At 29.8% G+C, this 21,249-nt stretch overlaps 2 protein-coding genes across 2 annotated transcripts in view; one reads left to right on the top strand and one right to left on the bottom strand.

The window, feature by feature from the left end:
* Window positions 1-408: 408 nt before the first annotated feature.
* Window positions 409-4,638, top strand: LOC132940972 (Y-box-binding protein 1). Its single transcript, XM_061008803.1, has 8 exons — window positions 409-611; window positions 1,574-1,637; window positions 2,013-2,046; window positions 2,757-3,015; window positions 3,089-3,231; window positions 3,490-3,645; window positions 3,792-3,932; window positions 4,129-4,638. Exons 1-8 carry the CDS (start codon window positions 539-541, stop codon window positions 4,174-4,176), a joined length of 918 nt encoding a protein of 305 aa, XP_060864786.1. The 5' UTR covers window positions 409-538; the 3' UTR covers window positions 4,177-4,638.
* Window positions 4,639-10,630: 5,992 nt separating this feature from the next.
* The window catches only part of LOC132941374 (uncharacterized), a 40,380-nt gene continuing 29,761 nt past the window's right edge, over window positions 10,631-21,249 (bottom strand). The window contains exon 4 of the mRNA XM_061009407.1: window positions 10,631-11,771. Within this exon, the coding sequence (XP_060865390.1) occupies window positions 11,579-11,771 (193 nt within the window). The 3' untranslated portion in view covers window positions 10,631-11,578. The remainder of the gene's footprint in view (window positions 11,772-21,249) is intronic.

Below are 21,249 nucleotides of genomic sequence, written 5' to 3' on the forward strand. Positions count from 1 at the left end.
GGCTAAATAATAAACAAACTCGTTTGTTCCATGATACCGTTGAGCTGTCGCCGGCAGAGGAGGCCGACGACCATCTTGTTTAGGCATTGAAAAAAAAAGACTCGCGCCCGCGCCCTCTCGTCTATCAGCACCGTGGTCGCGGTACGAGATGACAAGGTACGACAGTGGCGGACACCCGCTGTGGCGCGGCCGTCGCAAATCGCTTATCGCTATTGTCGGCAGTCGGCACCACGGCCGCATGCACGCCAGCAACTTACTCGCGCGATAACGGGTAACGTTACGCACGATGACGTCACGTGACGGCCGCGGATTGTGCGCATCTGACGGCTAACCGTACCTGTGTCCGTTCCGCGTCGTGCGTTGTCGGTGGCGGCCGGTACCGTCGGCTCGGCGCGGCGGGCCAGCAGCCACCGCCGACCGCCATCCGCCAGTGGAGTACAACGACAGAGAAGGTGAACATCAGGCAGGAGTTTGCGTTGGGGTAATTTTTTTCCATCTTTAACATCATAGTTCGGGCCGCCGTCGTCTTAACAACTAAATGGCGGAACAAGTCGGCGAGAGAAGGACGGAACGGCCACCGCAGAAGCCCGTGGCCCAAAAGCCGGTCATATGTGAGTAAGCCATTGCGCGCACGCTCTCCGCGGGGGGGTCAGTCGTCCCACGCACAACGGTCGTCGTCGCCATTGACGATTAGAAGGCGGCATGTAAAATTCACGTGCTTTGTCCCGAGCGCGCTTAATGTCGCCACGGCCGTTGTCGGAAGACGCGTTTTTTTCGCCAGACGCGAAATCGTCGTTTTTTGCCCCCCTCCTCCGCGGCATCGGAAAGCGCGTCCCGGGAAGATTGTTGTTTGTTTTTGTTTGTTGTCTGCTCGCCGCCCGCCGACGCGCCGTGACTGCCCGTGTGCGCGTTGCGTTCACATCCCCCGAATGATCGTAACCGTCTAAAGTGACTTCAGTGAAGTCTGAAATCAATGAACTTTTACGTCCGGTGTTTGTTGTCGTTTACTTTTTATAGTATTATTATTATATCGTACACACGCACATCGGCATCGTGTCTCCGGTCCACCAAACCTCCACCCACACCTCGATCCGGCCACTGCCGCTATTATCACAGCCGATCGGGTTATTAATGGTGATCGCCGCTCGGATCGACAGATAAAAGTTTACATAATATCTACTATGAATATATGCCGTCGTCATTACTGGCTTGTTATATCTTTTACCTTTGTTGTTGTTACTTGTTATGTTGATAATGATGATGATGATGACGATAATAATAATAAATTGCCCCGACAACAATACCACCATACCCTCTTCTCAGAAACTGATAATGATACTCGCGCTCTGCGTATTTTTAGCTATCGTTATTATGACGGATAGTCGACGGGTCTATAATTGCAACGTCCATAAATAAATGCCCAGATTTTTATTCAAACCCCCCTCCCCCACATGAATTATTAACCTCCGCTACCTATGTCGTATTTACGACATATTTTATGCTCCTAATGGGCAGTAGCGCGATTGTAGGAGAGACGCATCAAGTTCTAATATTTGGCCTTTTTATTTTTTAGCCGTGAAAGTCACCGGCGTAGTTAAGTGGTTCAACGTCAAAAGCGGTTATGGTTTTATCAACCGGTGAGTGCGATTTGGTTTATTGGTATTTAAAATAAATCAAAAATATTAAGTATTGTTATACATACTGCATATTTTTATGTATCAGTTAAATCTTAATTTTCACACCTACCTATAATATTATTGTTGAGCTACCTATTTCAAATTTGAATTGGTTATGTGCAATTCAACTAAGAATTGTATAGTTATCGAACAATAGAATATGCTACAACGATTATAATTATAAGAAGTATGTAGTTTAAATTTCACTATTGTTAAACTGTTTGTTTATCGAATTTATCGAAATTCAAATAATCCAATCTTAACTTTTATATTCCTATTTTATTTAAAATATATATAAAATAAACTTAATAATTATTTATGTTATGTTATTTCTAGTAATGATACAAAAGAAGATATATTTGTCCACCAGGTAATTATATAATTATAAATATTTATTATTATTTTATTATTAAAAAAAAAAAACCTATAAATGTACATACAATATATTAAAGTTACTCTTATACTCTATATATCCATAAACATCTTGTAGTAATCTATTATAATAATGATGTACTGTTATATCAGTATATAGGTATATCTGAATGATTTGAAAAATTAACTGGTAAGCAATTGTCAAATCCTCCAGTTACCCCTTAATGGCTTTAATTTATACAAATATTTTAAATAAATAATGTATCAAATATAATCTCAATCTGTGTAATTTATTCAAATTCTATTTATTTTTTAAAATATACAAGTTACAATTTTATATGTATGTAAGGTTCATTATGTAATACTTACACAAATTAGTGAAAACTAAAAAAAAAATATTAATTAAATAATAGTAGGTATATTTAATTATATTAATATTTTTTTTTTTTAAGTACTATTACAATAAAAATAATTTTAAACAATACAGACTTTATGTTATATCTCTGTCAAAATACATTTTTGATAAAAAAATATAATTAAATTTGGTCAAAGTATTGATCAATGGTATTTTTATTTTAGTTATCTACCTACTATATATTAGTATCAGGTATAAATTCTATTTTTTAAGTTTTAATGGTGTCTATCTGACATTATTATTAAAACTAACTACCATACATATTTATTCTTAGATACATACTTTTATTTCAGTCTGCTATAATCAAGAACAATCCAAAGAAAATTGTACGCAGTGTTGGTGATGGTGAAACCGTAGAATTTGACGTTGTTGAAGGTGAAAAAGGTCACGAAGCAGCAAATGTTACTGGTCCAGATGGAGAAGCTGTTAAAGGATCTCCTTATGCAGCTGAAAGAAGAAGAAACAACTATCGCCAGTGGTTTTATGGACGCCGTCCTAATACCCGTGGGAGAAATGGTGGCCAACCTCCAAGAGATGGTAGTCCAAGTGGTGGTATGTATTGATATTATCATTAATAAATTTAATAATTCTACATTGATATGTTTTTTAACAACATATTCTGTAGGCGAAAAGGAAGAAGCTGAAAATGAAGTAGGAGAACAACCAAGACGTTACCAGCGTCAACCGCGTCAACAGAACTGGTATAACAGCTATAGGGGAAATAGAAGAGGTCCACCACCAAATAGGGGAGAAGGCGGTGATTACAATGTAAGAATTATTTATAAGATTAAAATAATTAATACAATATTTATTATTTCTATTTAAAGCATGAGACAATTTTAGGTGTTTTAAATTAATAATTCTTTATTGAAGTACCAAGTTTCAGTTGTTACGATCTTAAAATTATAAAATTATTTTAGAACATATATATTGAGCATCTATTAGGATATAATATATTAATACTTGATTATATTAAATTAGTGTTTTAAATTAAAAAACCTCATTAATTGTGTGTTTTCATTTTAGGGTGGAGATAACTATGGATATGATAGTTCACCTCCTGGTAGAGGCAGAGGTCGTGGGATGGGTGCTCCCAGGCGTTTCTTTAGACGAGGCAGTGGATTTAGAGGAAGTCGTGGAACAGGAGGTCCACCTCGAAGACCGTATCAAGATGAAAATCAGGTAAACATATTCAATTTAAAAAAATCTTATTGATAAGAAATATTTAATATTTTAGTAAAATTAAAGATCAAACTATTATATATAATATACAAGTTAAAATTACATTGGTAAGTTTTAAATTAATTAATTATTTTATATATTAATAGGACAATGAATATAATCAAAGTGATGAAAATGGAGCGAATAGACCCCGTCCTCGCTACCGCCGCCGCAATAATCGTTCTAGAGCAAGAAGTGATGGTCCTCCAAGAGCCAACAGCCAAAGTGACAACGAATCCAAACAAAAAGTAATATTTACATAATTTTGTCGAAATATTATAAAATGTTTGAGATCCATAGTATAGTTAAAGTATGGGGTTACTTTAAATTGTTATTCAGACCATAATAATTTAATGAAAACTTGTGAATAATTAACTAAACATTTCTTTTATACTTGTGTTTACATTATACAAACTGATAATGTAATTTTACTTATGTTTTCAGAATTTTGGAGGCGAAACGTTGGAACTGGATGAAAGTAGCCATGCTTAAACATCAGATTAAGTTGCAAACAGTATATTTATCATAGAATCTTGTTTTAATTTTCTCTTACGCATTTGTGTTTTTCATGTATCTAATCTCGGACGTTTTATTTGTTCCATTCGCCACGATTATGACTCTAACAAGTTCTACAATAATCAATTTGGTTTTTTTGATTGCCTACATCTTTTGATATGTATTAACTCTTCTATTACAATCCAAACAAGACCTGGGTTGTCGGTTATCTTGCTTGATCTTGATCTGTAAATCGTACATCTTTAAAGTATATTGCATGATAATTTTTCCTATTTACTTTTTTTTTATAATTATCACAAAGAAAAAAATAATTTTTTTTATGAAACATAAATGTGTTGAATACAATAAAAATATTGAATAATACTATATTTTAGACAAGCAATGTGTGCATGAGTAAATGGAGGAAAAACGAAATATATATTTGTATAATTTCGTATATATTAGAATTGTTTTATTACTATGTCAAACCTTATTATTTATTCTAAAAATTAAGTTACGACTAAAAAAAGAGGTACTTGTAATTTATTACCTTGAACTTATAAAATTTTTGTACTACAGTACACATATCAATTTATTAAATTATTTTCATACTAGTTATCAAACATTTGTAACATGTTTGAGAATTAATTAGCAAAAGCAATACTTTAGATTTAGAATAAAATATATCTGTATATTTCGATAATTCGATATATAAATATATATTTATAATTTATTATACTTTTTGTGAAACTAAGATATCATTTTCATACTAGTTAAAAGTTTTTTTAACATTTTATACAAAAGTTGTTTAAATATCCTAAATAATATAGTAAGATCGGTAAGACAGTGCCTATATTTTACTGTTTTGAAATGAAACCGGTATTATGTTTTGACTTCCAGAGAAAACATTTCAGTATTGAATTTTATCTTAAGGGTGAAGTTATATTTATTTACTAAATTTGTTTACTAGTAAAAGTTATTACTTAATGGCAATTTAAAATTAAAAAGAGTGGGTACAATATTTAGTCGTGAATAATATTTGGATGTTAAAAGTTTTATTTTGTACTCATCACTTGTGTCAACTTAACCCATGATTGTATTTTGTGACAATATTTAAATAATTGTCAGTTGGGTATTTACATTATTTTTTTTATTTAGTTCATTTTAGTGACAAAAACTGAGGAAATGTATGTAAAGCCCTATAATTAACTGATTTTTTTTTATACAAATCGTTTTTAAAACTTGATGTGTCTGTATAATTTAAGTTATGTTTTAATAGTTTTATTAAACCATGCTATCTTGACCAGAAGTGATAAAGGGTTTTATAAGTTATATTAGACTACTGATCTAATTTAATTTGTTCAGATTTTTATCATTTGAATATAATACAGAATTAAGAAAACAAAATCATGGCCAGGGGATGCTGCCCGCTGGACTACCCAGGAATTTATCATGCTGGGGGTCTAATACTTCATAATTATTTTTTTATGACGCACAGATACACAAGAGTTCAATGGGTTTCTGTTATGAAATTAGATCTTGTTGGTAATTTGGGAGCCGGAAAGTAGGGAATACAATTTAATTTATTTTCAAAACAATCGGGAAACGTCAACCAAAGAAAAATGAATGAAAACATTTTAACGCAAATCCAGTTTCTTATATTATATTTTGTCTATTTTAATGACATTTTAAATTGTCTCGATGACTTCGAATTATGTTGATACATTTTACACTACCGTCAGCGAAAGAGATTGGAAATTGTTCGTCGTTCTTACTATGTCCGGTAAAGTGTCGGTTAACACTAACCGACTGATAACAGATTTTATTACCGGCAGAATTCGGCCGGTGAAGTTTCGGTTAACTTTAACCGGACATCGTAAGAACGGCCCTTAGGGCCTATAATGTTTTATTTTTAAAATGTTTAGTCTAATAAATAATAATAAGTTAGTAACACTCTCTCATTGAATGTTCTAAGCATTAATAATCGTAGAAAAACCAATTGACAAAAAAAAACAATTATATAAACGACAATAATACGATATTACATGTTGATTTGAACTACCTATAAAAAGTACCTACTATAGAACAAGGGTCGGCAAGTAATTGCCCCGGTGCAATAACCAGGTACGACCACATTTTTTCAAAAATCATCTTTTAATATAGAAATATTCAGAAAAAAAATTTCTATCGTTCGGTGCAAAAACCGTATACGTCCAAATATAATATAATAATGAGTATAGGGAGGAAAAGATGATCAAGTACCTATATAGTACCTACTTAGGTGTCGAATGGGTCACTGATGTATATTAAATTTGAATTTAATGCTATAAAACCTAAACGAAAAACGATTCTGGGCGAAGACCGTGAGCCTATATTACTATGTATATTTTAAAATTTATAATAATATAATATAACTGCTATTAAAGTAATTTATTTTATACTACTTGTTATTAGTAGCTATAGTAGTAATTATTAATACAGTAGGTACCAGGTTGAATTAATTTTTGCCCAAAAAATTACATTTACAAATGTCATTGTATGTGCCTTTTGAATATTTAAAAGTCTCATCTACCCACGATTAATATTTTTAAGTAACAACAAAATATCTATTTTCTAAAAAAATCTTTCCTGTGTACCTATTTTTAATATTTTTAAATTGCTATAATAAGTAATAACAACTTATTATGTATTAGGAATATTGTTTTAAATTTTCAAGTTTTTTGTTTAAAAATTGTTTATCAGTATTTTTAGAACAAAAAATTTAAAAAATGTAAATTTTAAATGTAATTGGTTGCAACTTGCAATAGATAGCTCAAAACAAAAACAACATTTTTCAAAAATTACATTATGTACCTATATAAAATGATAAAATAAACATTTAGTGAAAATGACAAGTATCTACAGATATTTTTTAATTACAACTAAATAAGAAAATCGTGTTATTTTATCCATGAATATCCGTCATAATCATTTGAAATTCAAACACTCATAAAGAATTAATGTGAATTTCGAGTAACTTTTTTTTATAGGTGGAAACAATTATGAAGAATCTTATATTCAATATTCAAATTTTAGATGTAGAAGGAAAATTTTTTTGCATTTCAACTACGAATCACAAATTTTACTAAAACAGTAAAACCCCCCTAAATTTCCTCCAATGGGCTATATTATAGGTACAAACTTTAACCGTTATGCATATTATTTGGTGTTTAAACATATTTCGGCTGTTCAAGTACGATTATTATAGACGATTATAGATGTGATATTGCGATGAATTATCAACCCGCTAGACACCTACCTACATAATAATTATAATAACTATATTATAGCCTATGGGTACTAGATTAATAAATCTCGAGTTTCTATAACATAAATTATAGGTAATATTTATTAATAAATTATTTAATGAAACACAAAAAATATATTTATCACACCACTCAGAATCTAAAATTAAATAATATGTTTATAGCTGGTGGTAGTTGGTACCCACTTAATAAAATCTTAAGATAAATAATACGTCAAGATTCCAGATATCCAATCGTCAAAGATATAAAAATGTATACTCGAATAACGTATGTTTCATTCCTATAATTCTGTATGTATGTTGTATGTATGTATGTAGGTATTTGGTATTTATTAGATATTATATTATTATGTCTATTATAAATAAAAGAAAATTAATTTTGTTAACATAAAGTTGATTGTTTGATGTGAAAAAAAACGTTTGTCTTTCATCACTCCCAAAGTACCAACTATAATTACTCACCACACAAGCCACAGCGGCACACAACCAATAAAAGTCGACAAAAAAATATATAAGTAGACTTTTACTTGGCCGAGTTACCAATTATTATAAATACACGTTATATTTTTAAATGTAAATGTATAACTTTAATGTAGAAAATGAAGAACGATGTATGGGTATTGTGTATTAAAATAAAATATTGTAAAGGCTTTTGCTTTATGTATAGATTAGGACGATTAGGTACCTAGGTAGGTCAGGTTAGGATTTACCTAAAATGGCAAAATAAAAAAATAAAAATAATTTCAATTTTTGATTTAGGTACTAATGTAGGTAGGTATGTACTTATAGTGGTACCTACTATTAGATTATATAATACCCAGTCGCTCCACTGGACCCTTCCCACCGACATTTTTTAAGGTTTTTACGAATTCTACGTTGTACGTAGTTTTATAGTTTATACACCAATTTGAAACATAATGTTGTAACATCATGTACGTGTTGCTTCTCTCAGTAGCGGATCCAAATGTCACCCAAGAGGGGCGGGGGCAAATTTTCAGAAATTAAATTACCTTTTTGTTTAGCTAAATACTATAATAAAAAATAACGTTAAAGAGACAGCCCAATAGGGGAGGGGCGAACACTCCTTCGCCCCCTTTATACCCTCCACTGGCTCCACTGAATATTATTATTATTAGTCATTGACTTCTTATGAATAAATTATATTTAATTAATTAATATGAGCCTAAATTATTTTCCAACGTGCATTGTTTATATATTTAAAAGAGCTAGTCCTGATGACTGATTCATCATCGCCAAGCCTGGCCACCAAAGCTATCTGTATGAAAATTGGTCTGTAGTTTTGTTTTATGATGTAGAGACTCATTAAGAAATAGGATATTCCACAAAGGCGCGGGCATAAACTAGTTAGTTAATTTTTTATCAACTTATGAACTTAACTAGTTTAATTGCCAGTTGAATTAACTTATCTTTTCTAAGTTAAATTAAAAATAATCCATCAAGTAAACATTTTTTTAAATTTTTTGTTTTTATAACATACGTTATACGTACATTTTAATATAAGAATAAAAATAAAAGTTATCCAATAAAATAACAACACAAACATTTCTGCTATTTTTCTTGTTAAAATAATTTTGATACTATTTTAGATAATATACTGTAGTAGTCAGTAGATTAGATAGGCATACTATTATCGTACATTAAATTGCTATTTAGCGGAAACGTGTCATCATCCTAGCATACTTGTATTTAATAAATACCTAATCAAATTTAATAAAAATCAAAAACATCGTATGCCCTTTAAATCGTGTAGCATCTCGTGCCTTTCTTACCAGTCAGCGCCTGACTGCAGGTCATCAAAATATTGGTATTTTCTTAATTTTGGATATTCAAGTTTAAGAATAAAAATAATAAACAAATTTTAAATAAATTAATACATTCAAATGTAATTTTGTTGATCTATTTTTTATTTTATTAAAAAAAAAAAAACATCATATTTAGAAACCATATAAAATTAATAAATAACTAGCTAATAAGTAATAGTACACAAATTACACAGTATACCTAATTATAATAATATTTTCTTCAATAAAATACATACATTATACATATTTAACATACCTACGTAGTTCACTGACTGCAGTATACCATCATATTATATTATATTGTACAGCAGTGAAGAAATAGATAGTTAGGCACCTACTAATAATATAACTATGCCTATCTAATATTTAAAATCAACATACATATTTATTAGTATTCAGTATTCGCTTAGTATTTTAAACGAGTGATTTGTATAATATATGTTTTGCCTATTGCAAATTGGCAACATCTATATAGTAGGTATATTTATTAAAATATGATTAACGTTATTATTACTATCAGTTTATGTAATAAAAAAATTAATAATAATACTGACTTTGGCGAGATTAGTTACGTTTTACTTATATAGCATAAGACATTATTTTAAATATTTATATTTTATAGTTATATTCCTATTCCTATTCTAATTTACAAACTTTGTATGAGTAATTGTATTTTTGTATTTGTATAGGTACGTATATATGATCCGAAGATCATGATTATTAACAAATCGCTTTTAACACTTGTTTATGAGTATTAATGAGTGAATATTATGTATAATTTTTTACAAAAAAAAAAAACGCAGTAAACAAATAGTTGAACAATTGGCGAACAATATTTATTTTGCTGTCATATTATGTAGGTATAATAAAAAATGACATCTGTCATTATATTTTTATTATTAAAAATAACTACATACAACGAGTCACAACTCATATAGAAGACTGATAGAATTTTTTTTGAATATTTATTAAAATAATTATCATGAAATTAGATAAAATTAGGTGGGTAACTTGATGATTTTCTACATAGGTATTGGGTATATATCGACATATCGTAATGTAATAATTTCTACTTAATATGTCTTTCAAGCAAATAACAACCTAAAATACTATAGTGAACATGTATGTTAATCTAATGTAAAGTCAACTTGTAGATCCATAAAATATTATTTATTTATTTGTTTTTGTTGATTGCCTCATATAGATAGTCAGATAGATAAATTACATTTAAAGTTGTTGGTAAATCAACTAAAATTTAACCCGTCTGATTTTGTTTGAACTGATAGGTAGTATTCAGTATGTCTAGAAATCAATTATAAATATATTAAAGGAAATATTAATTTATTATTCATACAAACTATAGTAGCGACTTTTAGAAATAATACTATATAATAGTTGATTGTTCACACATCGAAATGTATTTTTTTTTAAACCGCACACACTCCAGGTCATTCCTCGTAAACGTAATTTAATGTAGGTACGTGGATATCATAATTTAGAGTCATGTAACACAATACGTACCTACAATTAATATTATGAGGATTGGCGTATTTTTTAATGAATAAATACACATTTGGCCGTGATTGGCGAAGTTAATCAATATTTGTTGGTCTCAGTTGTTGTTTTCGATCTGTTGATCAGTACATTTTTCCAAATGGCCAAATATACTTATTTCGAAATGGTCTAAAGCGTATTTAGGATACTTATGGTTGAAATGTTCTATTATTGTGGATTTCATTCCGAGTTGAGTCAACATAGATAAATGGAATCGTCGTCGAATAGCAAGAACATCAAACTTATTAATATAAACGATAAACCTATAAATATAGGTAAAAATGTTGTAACGTACAAACGATGTACGAATAAAAGTAGGTATAGGTACTACGCGAGAATATGTGCAATATGTATTGACCTCGGCTGCTACATTATAATGATCATAATCTAAATATGTCTAATGTACCTACTATACATACATAATTTAGCCATCTTAGTGGAACCATAAATCGTTTATATATCTATAAGACTATATGACATAATTTAGCAGTAGGTATAAGAATAAGAATTATAGCTGATTGCATATTGTGGTACCTAGGTACTATGGCACATCGTACATAATACGTGTGTGCGAGTGTGTGTGTTGCGAAAATACCTTTACTCTATTTGGGAAATAAGTTGCTCTGCTGCAGAGTTGGACAAGAATAAGAAGTCTTATAATTTATTTATAAATAATATGTACGTATATATAGGTTAATTATATACAAAAGCGAAATGTTCAATACGTAAAATTGTTCCTGATGTAAGCTTTCTTCCTATTTTCGTGCCTGTGGCACTTGCCCCACCACGTTTTTTTCGTGCACACCCGCACGCGTTTCAGTACGAAACATTTGGTCTGCACCACGTTGAAGAACAGCTTGCCGATCAGGTTCGCGGATCCGGTACCGATCGTTTTCAAACACGACCGAAACCTGTAATACATTCGTTATATTAGTGACTATTATTATATAGTGAGTATAGAGCAATCATTATTATTAATAATATGTAGTAAGATTTTTTTCACACAGAAAATATAATACAAAACTATTATACGGTTATAGGTACTAGAGGTTAAGTATTATAATATACGTATATATTATATATAGGTAGGTAGGCATAGGTTATAGGTACGGCTTTAGCGAGTTAAAAATGTGTGGATTTAATGTGTATATAGAATGAAATAACTATAAAGCAATTAATATTATGTGCGGGTAAGGTTGCTCGGTGGAAATCGAAAAGGTTATTGCTTAAATTGCGTCAAAAGCTCTCGAGACAAATTAAATGACTGTAGAATTTCCGACAATGATGCGTGTTCTGTATATATAAATAGGACATAGGTAAAAGCCAATAGGTATGGTACGATAGTCACTTCTTATTGAAGTCACCACGTTTTGTTCGGATATCCATAACCTATTATAATATTATATTAATTATGTATAGTGATGTCCGATGTCATGCAGGGAGGTACGTTTATTGTTCGTAATGAGTGTGGAGAGTGAAAAACAATTAAGAAGCTATTATTGGGGTTTTTGTAATAATTTCAATTGAGTGTATTTTACAGCTCATGTATACTATTGTAATCGTTTATATAACTGCGGTATACTCGATCTACAGGAACAACCACTTATTAGTCATCAACATGATATATTGAATTAAAAAATAGTAGAATTTTTTGCCGTTTCGAAAGTCAAGTCGAGGTCAACAAATTGTATTAATATTATTATTATTATAAACTATAGAAATTGTTTAATGCGTCAGAGTCGTGTACAACACGTCATAATATGCAATCAAACTCGGTGTCCGGTGATCGCGGGGTGCAGGTGGGCACTGGGCACTGCTCAGGCGGGCGACGCTATTCTATAACGTGCGATTCATCATCCACCCATTACCCTTCTCAACACACTTACGACGAACAATCAAGTTTTATTATTATTATTGTTTTTTTTTTTTTAATTACGGTTAAAAAATACATAATATTAGGTACACACAAATATAATATGACTTCTATACAGGTATATACGACCGCGGCCACTTTCCGGGTTTCAGATATAATATATTGTACATAATATTATATACTACCTATATATATGTTCAAGCAATCGAGCCGTTCGAGGTTTTCTTGTATATCGTCCGTACTCAACCAACATATACGACGAGTTCAAGGTTCGGTAGAACGGTTTTCGTATAGCAGCAATAACTATATAACGCTATAAACTCTACCAATATATTTATATAGACTTTTATACACGCATATGGTATGTCTGCGATCACTGACGTTTATTGTGCATATGTACCTATACTAGGTACAGGGAGATATCCATACGAATATCAGATATTGTCTGTGTCACGATATTACGAAATCGCTGGATATTTGGTAGACGGACATTCGGACGCCATTATAACATTATATTATGCCATAAAGTCCGGATACGCGTGAACATCGCTGCAATAACATATTAATGATATTATGACGTATCGTTCGTCATTATTGAATAGGCACGTAATATTTATATGATATAGGTGCGAAAATAATACCACTGAACAATACGATAGGTAATATTACAATTCACAATAAGACCGTATTACGTGTTCAGTCGTGTATATCGATATAGTCGTATCGATTTGATTTTTTGCACGGGTCGAATTCGTTTTGAACTTTAGACTATATAATAATATACTATTATAATATGATCTAAGATTTGACCGCAGACGGAATAATATCGAGTGTTATTCACATAATACAATTTTATTATATCACGCTGCTATACAAATTTTACAACATTGAACATGGCGTATCACGCTGCTATTATTATTATATTATATACGTCTTAGGTACCGAAGTCACCGCAAGGTTTAACAGTCGACCAGATTATATTTTAAATGTGCTGGAAGATTCCCGAATATTCTATTATATATACATCATTGTAGGTCCGAATCAGCGAGGCTTTAAAACAAGTTTAGACGATTTAATTGATTTGTGTTTTATCTGACCGCTGGCAGACATGGTCGTCGCGAGCTTAGTTTTTTCTACCACCATATAGTATAATGATTGGTGAAGATTATTTTTGTTGAACCAACAGCTATTTACACTTTTGGCAACAGTAATCGAATTTACTAATTGTATTCTTTATTGGCGAAGGATTTCTTTAATTCTTAAAAGTTCAATAAAACACAACAACTTTAACCGGAATTTGAGATAATTGAATTTGCAGTACACATAGAAATACATTATACATATACATACATCACAATATACGCTATCAGTAATAACTGGGATAAATAACTGCAGCAGGTGGCCAATTTGTTTTATATCCACTGCTCCCAGACAGCACAGAACGAAATATCCGAATTTTATTTAATTTTGAAGCGAACGCGTTTAATTACCAACTATATATTGTACATACACATATCGGTACTTATATTTGACAGTTATTTTAATTGCATTGTAACAGTTTGAGAGTTGACTTAAATAAAATATCAAGGAAAATACAACCTCGGCGTGTGTTCACCAATATTATGTATAATAATAATGATAAAGATATTTTGATTGGACAAAATGGTTTACAAGTATGATGATGCGTTTACGAAAAACTTTTTTCATTTAGCCATACATTATAGTTGTGTAGCCTATAATTAATTATTGTTTATCCGAATATAACAGGAAATGGGCGTAGTCTTAAATTTTAACGAAGCAACTTCATTAAGAGTACATAACTAATAGTAGGACCTGACATTATAACTATGCATACAGAAATTATATTTTATCGGACTGAGGGAAATGTAAATGAACAGGGAAAAAATGAAATGCATAAATATAATAATATATAGAATCTTGGATATACTTGTAAAACAAAGTCAACCAATTTAATAACTGATAAAAAATTAATGAACATGTTTTGTTGATATTTTTAAAAATATTTCACTGGTTTGATGAAAACTGCAGTTCAAGTCGTTTGCATTCCTTTTTAAAGCTATGGCCTATGGATATTGTAACTGTAATAGGTACATCCGATTTTTTAATTTTTCTGATAAAAAAATCCTTCATGCGTATATTTGATGTCATTATAAAACGTGCAGGTCTTCTATAGGTACGTATTTTAACTTGAATTGTCCAATTTTTTTTTGTCTTTCACACCATCATGGCATAATTTTTATAGGTTAGGACGGTTAGGTTAGCTATATATTATTAGATGCGTGCGAAACTGCGAAACTATATAGACATCCGTACCTATAACCTAACGATAATAGTTATTTTATAGTAATCATAATAATTGTACCTAGGTAAAGGTACTTATTACTGTTTTTCATGTATGAAGGTTATATTATTATATCGCTGTCTAAAATTGTTAGCAATACGCGTTTTATATTTCAAAAGTGATTTAATATGAAATGTTATATTTCGCACAAATCTCTATGGTAGAAGTGTATAACGTAATTGACGTCTCGTCTTTGCCCAAGGTTAGATATTCTTATTTCTATTACAATAATTATTTGTAGTTATTTTGATTTAAAAAAAAATAATATAGATCCATAAAATTTGTTTGTTACATTCATACAAGATACAAAATATGTTACCTATTAAGTTATGTTATATGTACCTATAGTACCTACTTATACATTTATTTATACAAATTGATGAGTTAATTAGATCCATTTAACTATAATCATTATAAATTACTATTATATATTATATAGAATTTAAATAATAAAAGTTGAGAGACAGCTAGAGAGCATTCTAAATTTCTAAAGTGTGTGGTATGTGCGTTGTATCTACACTTGTACAGTTGTACAATTTTATATCAAATAGGTAATCATAACTATTAGGCAAGTGTACTTACTACCACGGCTATAGATACTAGTATCTTAAATCGTGCTCACTACTTACCTATTAATCTACAGTCGAATAATATATTATGATATATCACATGATTGAGAGACGAGAGTTCGTGATTCGTATAACAGTTCGTGATACAGTTATTCGACACCGAATGAAAATTAAAATAGGAAAAAATTTACAACTTTATTATTGTAACGACATAATATAATTATATACATGTTATTTGAAAATAATAGGTAATTTCATTACAATTTAAAAAAATTATAAAAAAAAATTATTTATAAAATTAAATTTGTGGGCTTATAGGTAGTGTAAAACCAACTAATTCCTAATAATTTAAGTTGTTGGTTTAGTTTACGTAATTTGCAATTATATTATTTTAAAAATTATATTGTACAACGTATCTACCTATAAATTATAATCTATAATAATATGTAGAGAGACATATAGAGTTAATCGTATAACAGTTTACTAACTATCCCAAAATATTTATTGTTTTAATCTCGAATTTACGAATATGTTGATGGTAACAGATTGATGTGCCTTATTTGTGTCTCAAGGCAGTTTTTATAGTAGAAAAGATGCTTTGATCTTCTACTTCGAGAGTGGCTTCTGGGAGAAAATTAATCCTATAGTTGGTGCTAAAATTAAAATTGTATGCGTGATTTTTTCAACTATTAGGAAAAATTAAAAACCATTTACGGAAAACGGGAATATTTACGAAAAATCAATTTTTGATAAAACCGATTTTGTTGTAATTTAAAAATAAATAGCTGTACATATTTGTCGGATTCATATTTATAATATTCATATTTTTGTATACATAATATATTTTTCAAAATATTATAGCTATGCGTCTTTTAGCAATTTATAGGCTTTTGAATTGTTGAGTTTTTTTGTAATTGCGATGATTACAATTATTATGATTATATACAAAAAGCTTAAAAACAAGTTTCTTCATAGTTTTACTTCAAAAAGTTTAAAAATATTGAAAATACATGGCCGACATTTTTTCCATAAGTGTTTGTAGTTTAAATATTGTGAAATTCGTCAAAACCACGAACATAATATTATTATGTAATGTTATGTCAATGTAGACCTGTCAGAAGAATTTGGTCGGCAATATACGGGTATAGTGTTTTATAACTTTAAACTAGCAATCATGTGTGAGCTAACCTTTACTCTTTAGCTATCTATAGCCTATATAGGGGTTAAAAAATTAAGCTATAAACACCCTTCAAGTTTCTGAAGTAATCTATTGATATAACTTTTATAGAAAACAGTTCAGTCGTTTATTGAGGCTATTAATTACGGATGACTTAATATCTAATTTTAACACCTGCACAATTTCGCCCAAGAATAAAATCAAAATTTAGATTATATAAGTGTATTTTTGTTTTAGTGTAGGTACCTGCCTACCTCAGTTCACTGGAAAATTGGCATCGCTTTGATAACTAATAATTCGACCAAGATGGACAATTCATTTGTGGTGGATTGGATGTATCACTTTGTATAAATCGTACGTGGTTCAAACGAATATTTGAACTTTCCTGATATCTCCAAGAACAATATTTTGTTATTTTCACAAAATCGGTTAAGTAGTTTTTGAGTACCTATGTAATAATAGCTACAAACATGTATTCAACTATTACCTATATTTGTTTTAAGATATAATTTCTTTATTTAAAACCATAAATGTGAAGATTTGATGGATTCTTTTACCTCATCTGCCCGAGTAACTAATAGCAACCATTAATATACAAAAAAAAAACATTTTACTAATTATTTTTCATATAGGTAACCAATAGAAACCATTGATAAACGAATATTATTATTATTATTAGAGAAATATATAGATTATAGGTACATTATTATAATTAATTTAATTTCATAAATTAAATTTTAAATTCATATTTCATTAACTGTGGCACCCTCCAAAACCCCCTCAAATACGGACTTGCAAGTAGGTTCAATATATTATGTACATCGTATAATGTGTATTATACCTACATATCTAATGTAGATTATAATACGCATACATACATAAGTCTTATTGTCTTAACGAGTTATATTGAATAGCTATTTGGAAACATGAAATCAACAAAAACACTATAGGTAGGTATACGGAAAAAATAAAAATTGTTAACTTTCCAATATTAATGAATGCAAAATATACATTTAGTAACATAGGTTAATTTAATAACATAAGTTAATTGATATAACTACATTTTTAACAGCATATTAACACTTCCAGGAATTTAGATATTAAAATATGTTGTGTTGTACAATGCCAGAAGTTGATTGCGTACCTAGTAAATTCGGATGTTCAAACTATATTAATAAAACAAAACTAATATTCAATCAAAATTATTTTTAAGTTAATTAGAAGTACTCAAATACACGAATCATTAAGTGAATCAAAAATCAATACATTGATAATCCGTGGTAAGACACAGTTCCTTCAATTTTCAATTACATATTATCAATTATCGAGAAGTCCCAATAACTAGAAGTATTGATTCAATAACCTCTTTTAATATTTATTCGTTGCAAAAACTGCATAAATGCATAATATATGAAATACGATGATACGAAGACTTATTGGTGAATAGTTATGCATAGTTAGTATATAATATTAAACCTACCTCCTATATGCGGTAAAATATTGTTTATATAAATAAGGTATAATCTTATTTATTTTTCTTAGACAGACCTTACTTAATATGTAGTTCGACATTTAAAATCGGCAAAAATGACAAAATATTTGTTGAAATACTGTAAATATTATAGTTTTTACGAATACATTTGGATCTGGAACGGTCGGCCTAGTCACGAAAACTGTGTTGTGGGGATTAATGTTACCTATCTAAACAAAGTAAATCATAATAAGATACTAATAATAATTAAGCAATTGATTTATGTTCTAATTAAAATAAAATAAATCAAAGATTCCTACATTTGGCTGGCTTGTTTGAAATTCTATTGCTGTTACCAGTTATGTATTTTAATTTTTAATTTCTACATGACCTCAGTTTCAATCTTACAAATCAACTAAACTGGTATGAATGTTTTGACAGTACCATTCGTGTACAATATACATATTATAATATGCATACAACTCGATTTATTGGACAGGTTTTTTCTTCATAGATTCTAACATTATTCTACGTATGGATATCACGTATTAATGTATTATAGATATATTGAACTTGTCATGATGCGTTTAATTTTTACGAGTGTCTATGAATCGTTAAACAATAGGCATCTACGAATATGAGTTCATTATTATCAAAGCCATAGAATAAATGAAATTTATTATGTCGAAGCACTCACATCGTCTGCTTTGTATACGCGAAAGCGTTCAATCAAAATATCGCTTTCGAAGTATTTAAATAGAAGAAAATATTGGTCTTGTACTTGTAACGCGTGTTTACATTAGTGTAAGTCGTTTAATCGTTATATGGGTACCTACCATTATACGTCTATACAGTTCACGTCTATAATACATAGATACTTAAATACGTTTGATTTTATTATTATTTTAATTTTAATGACATTTCACCAAACGACATTTTATGCGTATGTGTAGTGTGTACCTATAATAATACAATATAATATATTATAGTACCTAAGTATTGAAATTGTTTAGAAACAGTCTTTACTTTTACCCATCATATAATAGAACTGAGATCATATATTAATATATTATAGGTACCAAGTTAGAAGGTATATAGCTGTATGTCTGTAAAGTGTACCTATACTACCTATAACATATTATATAAATGTATAATAATAATATACATTTACATTATATGCACTTTTTATTACTTTATTTTTATTCGTGTTACTTTCAAAACGTTTGTTTTGTTGTCGTATATATAGATTTAGAAATGATAACGTTTTATTATTCCATCCAACACCTTTATTTTATGAAACTTGTCCAGTTGTCTATAATTGTATATGTTTTATAGCCTATAGCCTATAGGAGTTACACACACATATTATTATATGGACTCAAATAAATTGGTTCGTTTTGTTTAGTTTTTTAAAACTTTTAAATATATCCCAGTCCAATTATGAACATACACATTTAGTTATTCAAATAACCATAAAATGTTAATTCTATACTTCCAATGTTCTTACAAGAATGCATTCATCCGTGTTATATAGAATGAAAAAAAGGTTGGTCCAACAAGGTTCAGTAAACTGTTATACTTTCGAAATATTGATACAATTGTTTAATTTACTGTGTACCTACTTTTTTTTTTGAATTTAACTACTTTGAATTTGAAATCTATTTACAATTATTCTAAAAGTTACCATAAGACAATATAAGCCTGATAAAGAATATGAGTTTATTTATAATAATTATTAATTGTTGAAATGTATCATTAAAATATAATATAATAGGGACAAATGATTTAGAACTCAATACTTTCTAGACAGGAAATTAATTATTCAGGATATGCCTGTTATTAAGTAATGAGTAATGACTAATGTTTTTTTTGTATACAAATTTATAGATAATAATAATATATAGGTAGTTACTAATAACTAGGTTATGTAAGAACTTATAGCATATATTATTACTTGGTCAAAAACATGTGCCTAGGTATTTGAATTTTAAATCAAGTCCAACCACTACAATATTACTATGGTCAGAGGTACAAATCTAATCGAGGAATAAAGACGTTATTTCAAGGTTAAATCCATCTAAAAAAAAAGAAATCTGGTGACAAAAAAAAAAAAATGCATTTTATTCTAAAAAAAGACAATTTAGCGTAATGACGTTCCACAGAGTGGGCGGCAGGCAGCGGTGCTGATATTAATTTATCTCGCGTCTTATAAATGCGGTAAATTTTATTTGCAAATCACAAAATGGGTCGTCGGGGACGGTTAGACGACGGCGCCATAATAATAATTATTATTACTGTAACGTGATGCGTGCGTGAAATAAATTCCACTAAAAAGAAACGCGTGTATATATATATATATATATATATTATATACCATATTATTCAAATGAAGATTTCGTGTCAGTTTTACGATCTATCCGTTCGGACAACCCGCTGGCTTCCGATATTTCGCACGTGTACCCACCACCACAATTTTTACTCCTCGACCAACATACACGCACATAGTGCATTTACGGTTTACCACATAGGTATATATGAAACGTGTATAACGTATATAAACGTATGACGTGTATATATTATACGTCTATAACTGTCCGAGTATTATATTATGTACTTCGATATATTCTATAGGTCGCGGCGGTTGAGCGCGCCGAGTACTACAATATATTTATGGGCATCGATATTGTAAGGTATATAATATATAACTTCTTTTACGATCTCGAACGTATATAATAATACAGTATAATTATGCGTACCTATGTATATAAGGATCGCCGTGCGACACTGCAGGATATAGATTACTGCAGACACTATAATATACATTATTTTATATCCTCCGATCGAGTGACGAGTTTAATGAGTTTTCGAAAATATTTAGTTTATGACGTTAAAAAAAAAAAAAAAACAAACACGGGGCGAGACGCTCGTGGAAATGTC

The sequence above is a fragment of the Metopolophium dirhodum genome, chromosome 3 (genome assembly GCF_019925205.1).
Source record: "Metopolophium dirhodum isolate CAU chromosome 3, ASM1992520v1, whole genome shotgun sequence".
NCBI lineage: Eukaryota > Metazoa > Arthropoda > Insecta > Hemiptera > Aphididae > Metopolophium > Metopolophium dirhodum.

What these genes read in the sequence shown, in the direction of transcription:
- LOC132940972 (XM_061008803.1), top strand. Translation starts at nt 539, where the DNA reads ATGGCGGAACAAGTCGGCGAGAGAAGGACGGAACGGCCACCGCAGAAG. An exon ending in AGATGGTAGTCCAAGTGGTG is followed by an intron (nt 3,016 to 3,088) that starts GTATGTATTGAT and finishes CATATTCTGTAG; the next exon opens with GCGAAAAGGAAGAAGCTGAA. An exon ending in ACAACGAATCCAAACAAAAA is followed by an intron (nt 3,933 to 4,128) that starts GTAATATTTACA and finishes TTATGTTTTCAG; the next exon opens with AATTTTGGAGGCGAAACGTT.